At 35.7% G+C, this 19836-nt stretch overlaps 1 protein-coding gene across 2 annotated transcripts in view; it reads left to right on the top strand.

The window, feature by feature from the left end:
- Positions 1-19836, top strand: part of LOC138136777 (E3 ubiquitin-protein ligase RNF19A-like) — a 41306-nt gene that overhangs the window by 9295 nt on the left and 12175 nt on the right. The window contains exons 1-3 of one of the 2 annotated variants that reach the window (XM_069056071.1): positions 822-1048; positions 18426-18677; positions 19405-19526. In XM_069056071.1, the coding sequence (XP_068912172.1) occupies positions 18509-18677; positions 19405-19526 (291 nt within the window). In that variant the 5' untranslated portion in view covers positions 822-1048; positions 18426-18508. Of the gene's footprint in view, positions 1-821; positions 1049-18425; positions 18678-19404; positions 19527-19836 lie in introns of those variants that run through there. The other variant, XM_069056072.1, reaches the window with a different exon arrangement.

The following is a 19836-nucleotide window of genomic DNA, read 5'->3' as shown; positions in this document are numbered from 1 at the left end:
GATTTTTGATTTTGAGACAGATTATATGTACAGTCGATGGACAAATAAAACTGGGACAAAAATGACAATCACATAAGTCAAAATTTACAAATTTGCATCGTTTAATTACGGCTTTATCACAAATAGGTTAACTTTGGTATGACATATTATAGAGACACTGACAAATATATTGACAATTCAATGGTCTGATTTACATAGATTAAATTTTATGTGTCCCAGTTTTATTTGTCCACCGACCGTACATTTCGATGTGTAAATACATATGTACGTATGTAGATTTTTTGGGAAAAAACCAAAAATGCTCAGAATGTGCAAAAATGCAGAGCGTAATTATCTGCCATAAACATTTACTGTGAAATTGTTTATAAAAATCTTTACTCCTTGAGGTGACGTAAGAAGAATTTTAATTTGCCTCGTCTGAAACACATAAATAAACATAAACACACATAATACAATTGTGGAATTTTAATCATAATTTGTTTACTATTGGACGTATTAGAACAGGATTTGTTTAATTGACGAAGAATGTGGTGGTGTGGTGAAAATTTCAGTGCAACGGAACAGGCTTAATTCAAGTTAATTTTCTAATTCCCGTCATCACTTCAATCAACTTCGACCCCAACGAAATTTTCGATTAGATCCACCAGCAGCACGTCCGTGTCTTGTCACCTGTTAACGCGTATTTTTGCACGCATCCCGTCAAAGTTTCAAAGACCTCTCCGCTCGAACCGTAAACTCATAACGGCACTAATTGAAGTCTGGAGGCCGTGTTTGCCCACGTAATGAACAACGTACCCTAGTTGGAAACTACACCGCCGCGACACACCAAACACGAAACCGTTTTATTATAATGCTAATCGAAATCGTGATTTCTCGTCGTGCACACGACGACGACGACGACGTCACCGTGGAGTGCTACTCCACCACGACGACAGTGTCGACAGTCGTTCCGCGAGTGTCGTGCAGTAGAGGTCTTGCGCGTGGTGTGGTGAAACTCAGTTGGAGAAAATTTCGGGAAAGAGTGCATCCCTGGAGAAAATCTCGCACAGTAAGTCGTAGATGAATCTGTGATTGATCGGGGGAGGTGCAAAAGAGAACGCGTGTTTTATCAGTCAGGTGTACCGCAAGGGTCCGTTCTGGGGCCTGTGCTCGTTCGATTTGTGCAACAGATCGGGTGAAATTTTTCAAACGAGAATGACACATTTCGACACGGCGCTTCCGATTGTAATCGATGTCAAGGATCGCGAACGAGGTACGCCCGTACCGTCGGCGTCGGTAATCGAAGCAGAAATAGTCGCGACGAATACCACATGTGCCGTCTATAATGGAAGGCGATAGAGGCCAACGTCGTTATTAAAAGTTGTTTGTTCGTCGTTAGTTGACTTTCAGTTGTACATTTCTAAGGACGCGCGCGTCACATTTTTACGATAAGAAACTGTTTCGCCGCCTGTAATATGTAAATTGTTGCGTCGTTTTACCTTGGAGTTTGTTTTGTTTGGTTGGTGTTTCCTGGTCGAGTCAGTTTCCGCGTCGGGGCTATCTTCAATTTGTTTTTTTAGGCAATGTCAACAAACTCCGGGAAATCCCCGGAGCGACGAAACGTGATGAAATCGAGAGTCGCGCTTTGTTCGCGTCGCGTCGACTGACCTCAACGGCGACGTGAGAATTATGTATAATTTCATTTGGTGCGAATATTTTTTGAATGAAGTGCAGAGAACAAAAAAAAAAACAAGAAAGAACCGTCGGGGTCAGAGTGAATGGGACGTGAAGCGTGATTGCTTGCCCTCGATAAAGTAATCGGTGGTCTCTTGCGACAAAGAATTATCTGGGACGGATGAGAAGTTGCGGAAGGATAGCGAAGAAAAACGGTGAGAACTGAATGTGGAGGGATAAAAATGAAAGAGAAATAGAGGTCAAGGGAAGTAAGAGTTTGGTTGGACTCATATATGGTCGATTTTCTGTTGTGAAGTGGAAGAGTGAAGAAGAAAAACAGTGAGGATGGAATGTGGAAAGAGAAATAAATAGAGGTCAAAAACACTAAGAATTTGACTGGAAGAACGCCTGTTGATTGGACTTATATGTCGGCAATATTCTCTTATAAAAGCGAAAAATTAAAAAAAAAATTGTGAGAAAGAAAAAGGACAAGAAGTAGAGGTTAAAAGTGTTGAGAGTTTGATTGGACAAAATCCTGCTGATTGGACTCATATGTCGCCGATATTCTTTCGTCAAATAGAAGAATTAAGTAAAAATAGTGAAAATGGAACGTGAAGACCTAAAGAGGTTAAGAGATCTAAGAGTTTCATCGCATCGATATGTCGTCGATCTTCTCTGGTGAAGTGGAAAAATGAAGAAGAAAAACATTGATTGGAAAAACACCTGTTGATTGGTCTCGGGTCGTCGATATTCTCTCGTCAAGTGGAAAAATGAAGAAGAAAAACATTGAAAGAGTGAAATGTGGAGAGACAAAAATGAAAGAGAAATAGAACTCAAGAATACTAAAAATTTGACTGGGAAAACATCTGTTGATTGGACTCACATGTCACCAATATTCTCTCATGAAATCGAAATATGAAGAATGCTGAGAAAGGAATGTCGAAAGATAAAAGGGAAAAGAAAGAGAGATTAAGAGTGTTAAGATATTGATTAAAAAAACACCTGTTGATTGAACTTATGTGTCGCCGACATTCTTTCGGCAAATGGAAGAATCAAGAAGAAAATCATTGAGAAGGGAATGCGGAGAGCTAAAAGAGAAAAGAAATAGGTTAAAAGAGCTAATGGTTTGATTGGACTGATAATATCGTCGATTTTCTTTGGTGAAGTGGAAAAATGAAGAAGAAAAACATTGATTGGAAAAACACCTGTTGATTGGACTCGTGTGTCGCCGATATTCTCTCGTCAAATGGAAGAATGAAGAAGGAAAACATTGAGAATGGAATTTGTAAACATAAAAATGAAAGAGAAATACAGGTTAGGAGTGTTGCGAGTTTGATTGGAAAACAAATTCTAGTTGATTGGTCTCGTATGTTGCCGATATTCTTTCGCGAAATGGAAGAATTAAGAAAAAACAATGAGAGTCGAATGTGGACAGCTAAACAAGAAAAGAAATAGAAATGGAGAGATCTAAGAGTTTGATTGGACTGATATTATCTCGCCGATCTTCTCTCGTGAAGTGGGATGAACGAAGAAGAAAAACGTTGAGAATGGAACGTGGAGATATTAAAAGGTATAGAAATAGAGATCAAGAGAGCTAAAAGTTTGATTGGAAATACATCTGTTGTGAGGTGGAAAAAAGAAGAAGAAAAGCATTTAAGAGTGAAATGTGGAGAGATAAAAAGAAGTAGAAATGGAGGTTAAAAGTGTTGAGAATTTGATTGGAAAAAAATCCTGTTGATTGGACTCATGTCGCCGATATTCTTTCGTGAAATGGAAGAATAAAGAGGAAACATTGAGAATGGAATGTGCAGAGCTAAATAGGAAAAGAAACATAAGTTAGAAGAATGAAGAATTTGATTGGACTGATATATCGTGGATCTTCTCTCGTGAAATGGAAAAATGAAGAATGGAACGTGGAGAGATAAAAAATAAATGAAAATACAAGAACATTAAGAATTTGACTGGAAAAACACCTGTTCATTGGACTCATGGACGTCGATATTCTTTCAAGAAGTGGAAGAATGAATAAGAAAAACATTGAGAATGGAATGTGGGTAGATAAAAAGGTACAGAAATGGAGGTCAAGAGAGCTGAAAGTTTGATTGGAAAAACACCTATTGATTGGACTGATATGTCGTCGATCTTCTCTCGTGTAGTGAAAAAACGACGAAGAAAAACATTAAGAATGGAACGTGGAGAGATAAAAAATGAAAAGGAAATGAAGGTCAAGAACACTAACAATTTGATTGGAAAAACACTTGTTGATTGGACTCGTATTCCTTGGTGAAACATCTCGAAACTGAAAATTTCACATTTGATTTTTATTTTTTTCCCGTCCGGGTGAAAGTTTGTCTTGGTGTGATAATAAATGCTTTCGATTTGTGTCGTAACCGTTGCAATCGGTCAATTAGGTACGCCGGTTTTTACCAAAGCGACGTAACAATTGTTTGCACCGCCAATCGGACCGATATTCCGCGTTCGGACGGAAGCGACACCAACATGCAAATCAACTACCGAGCGAATTCTATTGTAGACATTTTTGTCGAACGACGGCCGTTACGTGGCTTTATGAATGTCAAGGTTTAGCACACGTAACGTTATTCGACCGATTATGAAAAATGAAACAAAATGAAACGTGTTACGTGACGGCGAGAAATTTTTTTTTTGATGCTCGCGCACAATCCTGCTTCAGGTTTTTCCGATGTTGCAAAAAAACGGTTTTTCACAATCGACAAACACCAAATCTATTTCTGGTGCATATTTACACGGTGTTGTAATGATACGTACCGAGAAGAATAGTTATTTATATTACGAGTGCGGAAGGTGAATTTTCCGGCACGACAACTAAGTTTCAGGCACGATGGCGCAGCCGAGTGCCTGATTAGTTGGAGCACCGGTGCAGATATGCTTATTTCATTTTGTCAAAAAGGAGTAATATTTTAGGACATGGTTTCTTTCCAAATAATGATGAATGTCGAGGAATTCATTTTGATAAATCAGAAAATTGGTATTTTGCTATACTCCTGATGGACAAACTAATTTTTATACGGTATTATTACACGGGATTGGGATACATTAGGTTTTGAACATTCTCCAAATAATAATTCGATTATGTACGCGTATAATAAAGCAAAGGTGATATTAATAAATTAACTCAAGATGATATGTAGGCAATTCAATACATATTTATATCCAAAATTAAGATCTGAATATTTACCGTTTATAAAACAAATCTCTCACATCTATCAAAGACCTTCTGGAGAAGTTGTAATTATAGATGAAAATAAATATTATATCATTGGCTTTCCTACTTTGCAAATAAAGCATTTTGGAAACATTTATCAATTAAAAGTACCAAGTGTAGAGGCTATGATGCGAGTGCGAGAGAGATAACTCCCGCTGAAAGAGACAGCACACAAAAACAATAATAATGCTGATACTAATCAAACTATCAATCAATATAACACATCAGACTTGATGCAGTGTCAGGATGTCGCAATTTGGTAATTGTCAATAAACAAAATAATTGGATGAACATTAGGTACGTTAACAATGGTGTCATGGCGGCTTGTGTCGTGGATCGAGGTGATCGTGGTCTGCACATCTATCACAGGCTTACCTCCTGTAAAATAGTAAGGTCATTGTTCACTTTAGCTACTTTTGGAATTTTCCCGTTTTTTCTAGCTAGACAGATCACAACAAGCGAGAAAAAAGGCATTTGCACAAGGTTTGAATGTTGGGAAATGATCTAGGAGGACGCCCTGAGGCCGTCTAGCCAGAAAAAATGCGAAAATTCCAGAAGTAGTTAAAGTGAACAATTACCAATAGTAATTGGTGGTGAGTAACCAATTTGCTGAGAGTGTTGTGCAAGCACAACCATCACCTATTTACAAAAATAAATCAACAGCATCTCAAATATGGTACCATCATAAAGTCAACATCAACTACTATTACTCTTGGCGATTGTCAAATATTATCATTTACTCTAATTCATTATCAATTAACATTAACGAATTGAGCTCTGTCCAGGGTTAGGGGAAAGAATAGGGTGCACACAGAACCCTCTAGGACTCAGTCCTCATCTCATAAACAAAGGAAGGGTGGACAGTCTAATCAATTAGCTCGACGTGTCGGGGGTCAGTCATATCAAAATTAGCAATCTCATCAACTGTCATCATGACTCGAATCAAGTTAACAACATGATCATCGTCAATGGGGAGCACAACATTATCTCAATTAATTATAACTCGCGAGCACTCCTGATCTCAGTCAGCGACTCTCAATTAATTATTATTCACGAGCGGTCCTGATCTCAGTCAGCAACCCTCAATTACTTAGAAATCACGGGCAGTCCTGATCCCAGTCAGCGACCCCCAATTAATTATAAAACATTTAGGGCCAGTTTACAGAAGCGAAATTAAGTTAATCGTAATCAAATGCGAGATTAACTGAACACGTGATCAGATTGAACCAATCGAAATTTCGGATTCATGAGTTAATCGCGCATTAAAATTTAATTCCAATTAAATATTTAATTCTCTTTCTATAAACTGGCCCTTAAAGACTCACAATACTAATTGTATTTAATTATGGTCATGATCGTTATCAAAATCAATTATGTATTAAAATAAGTAAACTCACCACAACACCCAACAGAAACAGGTCGCTCGGTAATACACTCACTTTATTGAATACACTTTTCCACAATAACCAACTTTTGCACAAAAATGGGTTGAAAATGCAAGCACAACTATTTGTTCCAAACTCACGAACGCTTTCCTAACAAAGAGCTCTTTTAAATATGACTCACGTAACGTGTAGCGTCTTAAAAACTATAAAGAAAAAGGAAACAAAAACGGAAAAATCACGGTCACATATTGCGCCGTCCTACACAAGCAATAAAAAAATTCAAACAATTTTTAATTCATACACAGGACGTACTTTTATATTTTATGATAATTTTATTATTACATATATTGAATTGAATGAATGTACTATGAAACCAAAACAAGGCGGAATTATTAATGAACTATTTCCTGGGGTTCAATCTGATGTTAATGGTGTCTTTCGATATAGAAACGGAATATTGTATTTTTTAAAAAGAAGGATAATAAAGCCATTTCATAGGAATATGATGAATTTTCAAATAAATGTTAATAAAAGCTGCTCAATTTGATTTTAGTATTTTCAATATTCATTGTCCGAATTTAAGTGTACTGGAACAACTGAAAACTTTATTAAAAAACTGGTTTCCTATAGTTTTGAAACTGATTAAAATTGTTGTACCTAATATTATATGGACAATCCAACTCGAAAATTTTTAACCAATCGAATTGCAGCATTTTTCAAATTAGGACCAATCAAATTGATTTATAGTGAAAAAACACCGAGCAGAGTGAAAAAACAACCAGCTGAGTAGTGAAAAAACAACTAGTGGTTTTTCAGCGAAAAAATTTATGTCAAAATGAAACGTCAAATTTATTAGGTCAACTCGATAAAAATTTTCTCGGAGGATTGTCAAGTCGAATACAATTCGTGGTCTAATTTTTTCTGCAAAATTTGTCATTTAAGGCATTCGTAGCTTTTGCTTTTGGAAAATTACACTCGTCTCCTTCGTCGACTCGTGTAATTTTCGTTGCAAAAACTACTCATGTCTTAAATGACAAATTTTGTCGGAAAAAATTAGACCACTTATTGTATTATATATGAAAAAAATATTTAATCTACTAAAATGTAATTTATTTACAATAAAAGTGACAGTTTTTACAAACATTTAAAACAAAATATTCCAGAGCAACAGGTATTTAATGAACTGTATCGTCATTTTATAATTCATCATCAATAATCAAATCAAAAATCCCGCGCACTACATTGACAATTGAAAAGCAGTGAGAATAAAAAAAATTGGTAATTATTCACTTTAACTACTTCTGGAATTTTCGCGTTTTTTCTGGCTAGACAGGCTCAGGGCGTCCTCCTAGATCGTTTCCCACCATTCAAACCTTGTGCAAATGCCTTTTTTTCTCTCTTGTTGTGTTTCATCAAGGTCGCTCCAATGTCTTAGTATAACTAAAGGGTAAAGAAAATTCATTTGCACAAGGTTTAAATTGTGGGAAACGATCTAGGAGGACGCCCTGAGGCTGTCTAGCCAGAAAAAATGCGAAAATTCCAGAAGTAGTTAATGTGAACAATGACCAAAAAATTGATATTCTCAACCTCAACGTTCACAAACTTATTCATTACAACTACAGTGTGGAATAAAATGATTTACATCTAGTTACCTTTGCATTACCCTTGTAAAAATACGAAATGCCGCTCTACAAAAAAAAAAAAGAAAGCCTAACCTCAAAATATATATCCAAATTCCAAATGTGATTTATTGCGAAGGGATGATATGAATGCAAAGTTGAGATTGAAATTAAAAAGGTGCTAACAAAAGCAAATCACAGCTAGTGTTGAAAGTGGCCACCAACGTTTGTTAAATCAATTTAGTAAATTGTAACAATTGTCAATTCGATTGATGACATTTATTGACAGAACTAATAGTTCGGCACTTCGAAAAAAAAAGTAGAGCGGTACGGAAAATTTACATGTGCAAAAATTCCAAAGGTAACTAGATGTAAATCATTTTATTCCACACTGTACATATGCCACAAATATGGTCCGCCACTGCATTATTTATCTGATGTTCAAATCTGCAGAAGACTTGCTTGCCATGCGCAACGTGGGGGTTGCTTCCGATGTATTTGCACATTTGTTACTGTTATTCCGGGCAGTAAAATAGAAAAAAAGTCAATTTGAAGCTGGCGATGCACTACTTCTAGTTGTGGAAAATATCCTGACGCAAATGGCAGTTACCAGGTTTTTGGGCATGGCACAATCGCCAAGCTGATAAAATGTAACACTTATTGTCACTAAAACTGTACATACTAATTTTTTTTAAATCTACATATAATTCAAATTTTTTAATAAACAATTGTCAAAACGTTGTAATGTTGGTATGAGCCAAACAGTGATTTTCATGATTATACGATGAGTCATACTGAGTGTCAACTTTTTTTTAATGTAACTGAGCCTGCGCCCTGACAAGCGAGAATTTATTTCAAATTTTAAAAATATTTCTCCCGATTTTTCATTAAATTGTTTTGAAAATGAATGCACGGAAGAAAGGTACGGAAAGCGCACATTTGAGGGTGGTACAGTGTGGTTTTTTTACTTCATTCTGACACTGACAATTGTTTATTAAAAAAATTTCACTATACAGTGAGGGGCAAAAGTAACGCAACAATTCGATAAACCATAAACTGTTGAGTTTTGAAAAAAGAGAAAAAACAGGTCGATTTTAATTTCAATTTCACGTTTATTGACGTAACATTTTTTTTATACAGGGTGTTCGTTGTAAAGTTATGAAGTCATCATCAATTTTTTTAAATAGCAACCTATATTTATTCACCATCATTTTGATAGGTCTTTTAACTGTCAATATAACAGTATAAAAATTTTAACCCCTTAATTTAAAAAAAACTTGAGAAAAAAATTGTTTTTAGGTTATTAGGTTAGTTTCACGGTAGACTTGTTAGTATCATTTGAAGCTTTTCAACAATAATCAAACAGCAACAAAAAATAACTTTAGAAAAATCCTGTTTGTCTTATTTCATTCTCTGTTGATTAATAATTTCTTCAAGTACAAATGATACTGACTTAATAGCAATGCCTGTCGGTACTAACTTATTAATAAATTAATTATTAATTCATTCATAATAAAAATATTTTTTTAAGTGAGAAATTTCTTCCCGCAAAAATTGGGTACAATATTTTTTGTAACGAATAATTCAAAAATATTTAAAAATAAAATTGAAAATGTAAATCATTTAACATTGTTGATTTTTTATTATTGGGTTGGTAGCACCTTCCGCGCTGATTACTAGATTATTAAAATTTAAAGCGTCGGTGCCGTCTACTACGATCACACAACACGTTGAACAAATTCTTCCCCTGTTATTACTTTTACCTTTTTGAATTGTTTTTTTTTTGTGTTAATGAGAATTAATTTTACAATTGCAAATGGGACGAAACGTCAGTTTTGTTCAAAATGAATTGACGTTTCCGTCTGTCTACGTTATTAAATACCAACTTTACAATGCAATTTCCCCTGGTTTCTGCTAGCAAAGTAAAACACGTTGTTTCCGCATTCCGAGGATAACTGGAAAATACCGATTTTGAGGCTATGAAAATTGTCAGCTGGAAAAAAGATGATGCGATTTCTTCACTTCGCGGCTCGTTATTATTGGTTGGTGTTTTTGCGATGAGGACATTATTGAAATTGCATAAGGTTCGTTTTTATTCGAGGAGAATTTCTCGGAAATAAAACGCGTTACAACTTTTACGATAATGTATCTTTCGTGGGTAATGTTCGATCAATTACCGTGGCGTCGGAATTAATGTCAAAGTAAAGTTTTTCTCGTCGTTCTTGTGCCAATCTCATTTCTAGGTTATCTGAAAAAATAAATCCTCTAATTTGGAGCTTTATTCTTTTTTTCCGGATTCACCCAACAATGAACCAGATTTTATGTTGTGCCGTCCAACACGCTGGCAATAGATTATCATTAAAGAAAGAGGGGTGCGGCATCGAGGCCGGATTTATTTATGATCGTGAATATTCCTATCTATGACACACAATTTTTTTTTTAAACGTTACAGTTCGATCAACAAAAAGAGCGGAGCGGTTGTGAAAAACAAAATCTCTGCAAGCGTGCTGCGTAACTTAATAACCTGTCACCTGTCAATTTTGACAATTACGTGAAATTTATTTAAACTCGAGAACGCAAAATATTTATAACGGAAACATATTTGTGAAATGGGAAAGAAGAAAATGATGACTAGATTTACCACAAATAACTTTGTTTATTGGAGTTTTGATCAAATATTTCTTCATCGTAACTGGTTTAAGCTACGCCGCACGTCTTCACCAGTAAAATATTTTTGCAGAACCATAGAACTTGAAGATTTTATATTTCCACATTTATTCGTATCAATCAAATATCAAGATGCCAAACAAACTTTCCGAAAAAATGTGTGCCGTATATTTGTTGCACGCTCTGTATACTCGACGTAACGATAATTTCACGGTACACTCTACAGAATGATCTAGATCGCATACCACGTGAAAGTTTTATGCAAAAACCAATTTTAAAAATTTGTTTCTTGAGCAACCGACTTCAGGTTAAGGCCGATGAAGTGTTCTTCAAATATCTGACCAACTTGCGCGTGTAATTGTAATTCTTAAGTAAAATAAAAATTTCCACACGGTCATTTGACGAGTTCTGAGCGTCACAATTGAAACCGTCAAACGATGAGACCAGTGTATTATTTCTATTGTTGGGAAACACCATTGTACAATGTTTTGTGGTAGTCTGATGGTTATTATTTGGTCATTTGTTACGAATCTTTTCGATTGGGCAACGAAGTATTAGTTGGGGGGTTTCAGAATGTAAGTGGTGTATTTACAAAAGAAAAAACAACGCAACTAATGGATGAAATATTCAAATGATCCTCCACAATCAGATTTTTGTCGACTATTAACTAATTATTAATGTCATCGGTTTATTGGGATGAATAGACGTGTCGTAAAAGTGTTTACAAAGTCATGTGTGTGTTTTTATTTGGAAAACACTCTGTTGGGCAAGATTTTGTAAAGTGGTTCCATATCCACCAGTTTCGTAATTGCAGTTTACGAAATGTATAATGGACTTGGGTTGTAAAACGGTTCGATATTACTTCTAACAAGAATTTAAACTTGACAAATATTAATCAAACTTTCAATTAAGTGTTAATTATCGTTTCGTTGGCAATGAATATTTTACAGGCGCCTGTTCGCGCTTTTTCGTTAATAGTTATTTACGTATGCGGTAAGCTACATTTTACAGCGCGAGGTTTTTAGTTTGAAACACGACCGCGAAATGTTTTAACAAAAACCGAGCGATGTAAAATACCTACCGCATTAGTAATTATTACATATTCATCTTTTTGGCCGACGACCCATTACTCGTTGTCTCAAATTTGAATTTTGTTGTAAGCAATAATTTTGCAAAATCTGTCAACAGACTGACATTTGATGAATGAAGTGGCATGAAGTTATTCTATTACACCGATAGACTTACATGCTTACGATTTACACCACGAGATGACGCCTTCAGATTTCAGACGAAAACAATTAAATTATGTTCATTTTTGAAAACCAAACAGATTACTGGTAGCGATATCTTATCTTAGAATAAATGGACCTTATGTATGATAAGCTAGCAGGTTTTTGAGGTCCCTCAGAGCTTAAAATATTCGTCTAAGTTTACACACTCCGTGCGGTAAAGTGACAGATAGTGTGTAAAAATTAAGTTACCGTAGCTGTTCAAAATATTTACCCAGTTGTGTGTGTGTTTTTATTTGGAAAACACTGTTGGGCAAGATTTTGTAAAGTGGTTCCATATCCACCAGTTTCGTAATTGCATTTTACGAAATGTATAGTGGACTTGGGTTGTAAAACGGTTCAATATTACTTCGTACAAGATTTAAACTTGACAAAAATATTAATTAAACTTTCAATTAAGTGTTAATTATCGTTTCGTTGGCAGTGAATAATTTACAGGCGACTGTTTTTGCGCTTTCTTGGAGCGTTCGTTAAAGTGTTTTTTTCGACAGGATCAGATCGGATTTTCTTTTCACGTCGAATGAATGAATCAACGTGGACGAGTCGGATAAAATGAAGGAATCAAATCGGAGTTCGAATGGAAATGCGACGGTTGTAATGATGATGTGATCCTTCACGTCGAGGTGCGAGAGTGTTTTTGGTTCGTTCGTTTCGAACGGATTTGCGTTGGAAGCGGAATATTTGCGAGAAGTAAATTTATGTATGTGTGAATTTATTTTTCTAAAAACCTGTGAAGTGTTAATTGCGCGTCAGCGTCGAACAGCGGCAAAAACAAAAATAAAATTGAGCGGAAATAGGAAGAAACAAGTAAAGAAATTTACGCATCAAATCTGAGTTGTACCTTTAAATAAATGTTTTTTTCTACTAGAGTTTGGAAAACTAACATATTTGACTACTAATCTGAATTAGGAAAAGTAGAATGTTTCCTAACAAGTGCGGTAATAATGTTAACATGGAGGTGGAAATGTAGAATTCTGGAAATGCTTTTCTGCTCATGGAGTAGGCTCATAGAGGGTATAATGGACAGATTTGTTTATTTGCACATTTTGCAAGAACAAATGCAGAGGACAATATGCCTCTTTGATAGACATTTCAGCAGGATAATGACCCGAAACACACATCAAATATCATAACGGAATGGTTTTTAGCAGAAAAAGTGGACGTAATGAAATGGCCGGCCGAGAGTCCCGATCTAAACCCTATAGAGAACCTCTGGGACCACCTTGATCGGGCAATTCGGAAAGAAAATGCAGGAAGATTTGAATCCAAAGAAACTTTGGTGAAGGCAGCACAAAGAACTTGGAACAATATAACGTCAAAGTAATTTGTTTCTTTGTTTTTGACCGCATATAAAATAAGTCAATTGATTATTTCTTAAACGACTTTTGTTTTCGTAACGATTTCTTTGACTGCTCCTTCAAGTCGTTTACTACAATGTTTTTTTCCTAGTTTGATTTTAAATAAAACGCAGAAAAAGAAGTATGTAATACTTGTTTTTCAAATGTTTCTTTACTTTTAGCCGGTACTGTATGTTAACTGGTAGTTACCCACCCAAAGGCCATCCTAACGTTCATCTTTTGGGAAAACTTGGAATGTCATCAGCACTTTCGAGATGTGCTGACCAGTCAGTGGTTTTCCTGTCCAAATTGATCCATGGACTTGACTGTTCAGATTTGTTGTCGCAAGTTATTTTTAAAGTAAATCGTCCGGCTTATCGCACGAAAAACACTTTCTTTCTTCCGACTAGACGTACAAATACTGGCTGTCGTCACCGGTCGTCCGGATGATGATCAATTACGATTGATGCTATCAGGGAGTGCTCTCTCGACCCCCTCATTAGAGACCTGCAATAGTATGCTAGTTGCTTGGCATGGGTTGAGATGGTTCTGTCGATTGTTAATACATAGTGATAATGACTATTTGGTGGTTCGATGATTTTCTTTCTTTTTTTTGTTTTTGCTTTGTCTGTTACTTTATCTGTGCATTGTGTTGGTTGACCTGTAATTGGGACATCCTGTTGGTCAACTTGTCCAAATAATAATTTATAAATAATTGAAAATATTCAAATCTAATTTATCTTTTCAAACTCGTGTAGAAAAAATCATGTGTGCAATGCGTAGGAAATCCATTTTTTCCGTACACGGCATGTTTTGATCTCGGCAAACGCCTCGATCAAAAATCCCATGCTTACTCGTAATGCGGAAACAAATAACATTTCCTAACTTGCACAAAAAGCTATTTTATCGTATAAAATGACTTATTTTCTTTGATAATGATTTTGGTTTTTCCGTTATCAGTGATCATTCTTTGGAAATTTATTATCTTAAGCCTTATTTTTTTCCTATGGTGAAACAGATCTACTCTTATCTAATGTAAACGATATACGGCAGGATGCAGCTGATCGTACAATAAAATTTCCCATTAAATACAATGCTTCCTATTGGAATTGCAAAACAAATGTGCAGTTATTTTTTTAGAGAAAACAAATAAATCAAGTGATTTTTGTCAGTTTTGAAGGATAGTCTTGATTATGAATTTTATCGGAAGTCAGTTAAAGGATTGTTTTAATGATAGGTGTTGTCAAAGATTTTGCATGTGTATGAATTGAAAAGATAAAAGTGTCTGAAGGGATTTGAGAACGAGTATTATCTAAGTACATACCGTATGTCAGGTACTTAATCTTAGGTAAATTTGTAAAAAAACTAAAAACGACAGCATTTTCGGTCTACAAATTCTATTTATTTCGATTCGTGTTTAATTTTTTTTTTGAAAATATGTAAAAATCATTCATAACAATATACATATTTTTATTAATGTGAAGAATGTAAGTATAAATGAAAATGTTTTAAAACAATTTAGGTATTGTGTTTTCTTTTGGTTACAAAGCAATTTTTCACTGAGCTGGTAATAGTTATTTACGAACAAAGTGCGGGAAGACGAAGGAGCGTGTGCCTTTAATTAATGCGCGAATGAACGGAAGATGTCTTCACGCAAGTGGTTCGTACAATATTTTTTGTACGAAAATTAAATTAAAATTTTTTGTTTTAATTCATTAAACATTAACGAACATAAAACCAAGTAGGCAGTGATCTTTGGTTATTGGAAACAATTGCTTCACTTGATATTTCAATTTTTGCAATAATTTGTGAATTTTGTAGGAACAATTTTCAACGATTATAAATCTTTCCGTAATTTTTTAATGGAGGAAAACCCAGGGAAGTTGTATTTTATGAACTAAATTTTATTATTATCAAGACAGATTTTTTTTTGAATGCCTCAAAGGGCCAGTAGTTTTTTTGCAATTTTTACATTCGAGTCGACCGGGAAGTACTCGTTTCGGAGCGAGCCTTGGATGTTGGAAGCGTTGCTTTCAAGGCTATGAGTACCAAAAATTATTATCAGATCTAAAATAAATGGAAAATCTGTGGCCCAATACATTCCGTAGTGAATCAAATTTACTCTTGATGTAGATTCAGAAAAAAAAAGAATAGATTAATGTAGGTACTCGTATTTTAAATGTTTATTTCGATTCTATGGATTTTTTGAAAAATTAACTACTTCTGGAATTTTCGCGTTTTTTCTGGCTAGACAGCATCAGGACGTTCTCCTAGATCGTTTCCCATCATTCAAACCTTGTGCAAATGCCTTTTTTCTCCTGTTGTGTTTCAAGGTCGCGCCAATGTCTTAAGCTTGTTTGACACGATGCTAAATTTTGTAGTAAATTTGTTAGAAAATGAGAGAGACCCTCGACAGGACCGATGAACGATCAGGATCATAGTCTGTCTTTGTCAGATCCTGATCGTTCATTGGTCCTCTCTCATTTACTAGTAAATTTTCTCATAAATTTAGCATCGTGTCAAACAGGCTTTAGTATAACAAAAGGGTAAGGAAAATTCATTCGCACAAGGTTTGAGTGGTGGACAACGATGTAGGAGGACGCCTTGAGGGTCTCTAGCCAGAAAAAACAGGAAAATTCCAGAATTAAGTAGCTAAAGTGAACAATGACCCTAGTGTAGTTGTAGCACAGAAATTTCTATTTTTTTTTTCTTAGCATTTTTGTATACTAATTTAATTAAAAATATGTAGCTATTTATGACACTAGTGTGAAAAATACACGTTTAAGACACGCACACGAGTATTATATCGCGCGTTCAAATGAAATCCTGGGCTGAGTAGGCGTTGAAAAAAGTGTAAACAATTTGGAACAATGTAAAGTTTGCATTTCCCGCCGTTTGACATGAATGACATTTGTTTATGATTAATCGGCACATGATTGAATATGTCTCTTTTCAGCAAAGGGTGTCCTTAGATATTTGCTTCGAGAATAGGAATCGTTAGTTATTCTATTTTTAATGTAAAATATTGCAAGGAAAAAGAAAAAGCAAAGATTTTTTGTTTATCAATTTTAGATTAGCATGTTGACACATGCTCTAATTACAACTGTCAATTTACACTTTAAAATTTGAAATTTCATTTGAACAGCCGGTACAAGTTTGTTCTTTAGGAACGTTCAGATATTATGTAAATATGTTTTCATGTTCGTTTCCTGAGATATCTAACTTGACATCTGTCAAAGATAACCTCAAAATTTATAATTAATTAATGTTTTTTAACATTTTGCCCAAACAAAAGTAATCTGACAGCTGGGCTACTCATGAAAGTAATTATTACGTTTTTTTCCATCATTGATTTTATAAAATGTCAAACTACGTCAGATTCTGAATTCGTACATCAAACCACCTATAATTTAAAGAATTAAAGAAATTACTGTAATTAACGTAATGAATGTTTGTTTTTACCTTTTATTTACAAACACCTCGTTAATTATTGATATGTTTTCAAGGCTTTCAATAAATTTGGATTTGGACATTTGTCTTATTTTCTCTCCAGTGTGAAAAGAAAAGTTGTTTTCGTACTAGTGCATTAAAGTTTTAGTCGACAAAGGCAACAGCTCAAATACAATCTTGTAAAATATCTCACTCTACGTACACCAGGATACTATGACATTTAATGATGAACTCTGACATCCAACGATGCAATTTAAAAAATATAAAGATAAAACTTGATAGCACTAGGTGCATTTCCATATCGATTTCGTGTCAAATTGCGACCTCGAGTGATCCCAACATCTTTCCTTTATCTGAAGTTACCACGTAACCACCACAAGGTGTTTTTTTTTTTGTGCGTTCAAATCACTAATCAATAATCGATGCGGTCCGAAGACACGCTTTTTGTATTTTCACGTTCGAACGACTCGATTTTCGAAACGAAACGAATTTTCAATGCGCACTTGCACTTTCTCTCCGAGGGAAAGGACTAATTCCGTTATGCAACCGACAACCTTGTCTGCGGATGGATGAATCATTTTGTCTCGTTACAACACTCGTGAGTCAAATTTTCGAAATTTCACTCGATCACCGCGAGATAGAAATTCAAGACGGCCAGACAATCGTTTCACTTTGGATGTTGCGCGACAGATAAAAATAACGCAAGGTCGCAACGACATTCTTCAATTTCCAAAAAAGACAAACAATAACGTTGAACCCGAAAGCGAAAATATTCGTTACGTGACGGTTTTTATGGTCGCTGCTGAAAAGTCTAAAAATACGCGAGACGTTCCGAACATGCGAACGGATAAATCGCTATTTTTATTTATTTATTTAAATTCGCCAAAGACAAATCAAAGACTCTTCGTCGCGTCTGGTTTTCCAATCGCGCTTAAAGCGTTTCCGACGTTCAACGTAATTTATTTATCTTTTTACAATGGTCATTTAGCCGTTGCGTAATAACGCTTTACGTGACCTAGTGTAATTATCGTGTTTTACCCATTGTTCGACACTTGTGTCTCTTCCATTTACTTATCATAAATTAAAGTCGTGGGAATAAAGAGAGAATGGTGTTGAACTCGTGTCGCAATTGCGTAGGTCACGGTTGTGCACGGTAGGGTTGGTCGAGGCTGCAAACTCGCCAAAAATCCAGACGTAAATTGGTACGTGGAATGTGTCGGAGAATATTTTTCTCTTCTGGCGACGGAAATATTCGACAGAATAGCTTTGACCAGATTGTCCAAAAGTAAAGATTTAGAAATGGAATAAATTAATTAACAAAATGTAAAATGAAGATATACCTACCTAATTCTAGAGAAAATAAGACACTATTATTTATTATAAAATAAGGGGCACGGCATCGAGGCCGGATTTATTTATCATTATAAATGTTTCTAACAAATAATGAACATACCTACCACTTATATTGTAATTTATTTTTCTCTACGCCCACTTTGTATACCTACAGCATCCAGGTCAGAGTTTTTGTTGTTATAAATTTAAAAAAATATAAGAAACTGGATAAATAACAAACAGACTCTGAAAGGAAAATAGAATTGGGGAAAAATATATCCATCTCAGTACGTCTTATTTTATATTTTATTTGTGACCTCGACTTCGCCTCGATCTTCAATCTCTGGGCTTGGCACAAAAAAACTCACTTCCACTCTTAATGATATAATCTCCTATTTTTAAACTTTGAAAACTCCCGTCCTACATTCAGATCATTTTTCTTTTTGCAGGGGTGTTCGCTGATCACCGAAAATGTCTTCACTATTGGATAAGTAGTAATTTTAAGTAGAAAAAAAAATCAAACTCAGCAAGGATGCGGAGCTCTCTGGAAAGTGACGTGACTCCTTGCGTGGCAGGCCAGCGCAAGAAGCGTTTCGCCAGTCGATGGTCCCTCCGACACCTGATCTATTCTAGTCCCATCCTCAACAGAAGACGAAGTCAGAATTCCTCAGGTTCTTCGAAGTCGCACCGGAATCACGGCGGTAAGTTTTAAAAAAATCATCGACGAGCGATCGGCGATCTTTGGAGAATCCGAACGACGTCCCAAAAGTGTTTTTATTGCAAAGACGGGGGGCAATAAATTTTTGCGGAATGTTTACGCGAACGTGCCATAACGTGTTTACCGAGCTTATCTCGCGCATATTAACATCACGATAATCTTTCAAAGCGGTTTGTTATATTCCCCCGTTGTTGGCAAAATGTTCTCACAAAATTATTGTCCAACATATTTGTTCGAAAAAAAGCTTGAACTGACAGTTTCTGCGAAAAGCTTGAACGGACTGTTTCTACCGTTGTCAGTGCTTCTGACAGAGTCTTGTCCAAACAGAAGAGTGCAACGCCGCGTACTGACTCACTAGGTGGTTGCTGACGGATTCGTTGTCCGATTGTGCTTTATTCTGAACGAACCAGTTCGGTACAATGAACTGTGACTAGATGGAAAAACACGTACCCACAAGTTTTAATCAAAATATACAAGGTGTGCAAATTTGCTCTCGCCGAGCTTGTTGATTTTGTCTGCAACATTAATAACGTTCTCCCCACTGAAAGTGAGTCGCATCCTCAGAATACCGTGTTATTAATCGCTTTGAAATTTCGCCAAATTATATTTAACGTCGGTGGCAAACAGCGTTTGAATTTTGTTTTTCTCACCCGTCCCTCCTCACCAACTTTGCTACATCCACTAATTCGTTTTTTTTTTTCCTTCTCCAGGCAAAGACACAACCGACAGTAGATTAGGCGGATCATCAAAAGATATCGATCGAGGTGCCTCCCATCATGTTGAAATTCATCAGGCAACGAGTAGAACATCAGTATTCACGACCAGCACAAAGGTAATGAGATCGATCGATTCGAAGAGCGAAAAAAAATGCGCCGTCATGAGTGAGGAATATCGAACGAAAATGTCGCAATTTAAAAAAAAAGATATGTGGGGGGAAAACAATCGGTGGGGGCAGGGGGAGGCTGAATTGAAATGTTGACTTTGGTCACGCCACTTTAGAACAATCGACGTGATAAAAAAATGGGCGAAACGAGGACGGGGACGCGGTTTTGATAAGGCTCGGGGTCGTCGCGGCAGCAGGAGCGGTTGTTTATTTTTGGCGTTTTTTTTTTTTTTTTTTTCGAATTGGAACGTGTCAAATA

The sequence above is a fragment of the Tenebrio molitor genome, chromosome 8, assembly GCF_963966145.1.
Source record: "Tenebrio molitor chromosome 8, icTenMoli1.1, whole genome shotgun sequence".
In the NCBI taxonomy this organism is placed as follows: Eukaryota; Metazoa; Arthropoda; class Insecta; order Coleoptera; family Tenebrionidae; genus Tenebrio; species Tenebrio molitor.
This window is presented reverse-complemented; position numbering and strand designations above follow the sequence as displayed.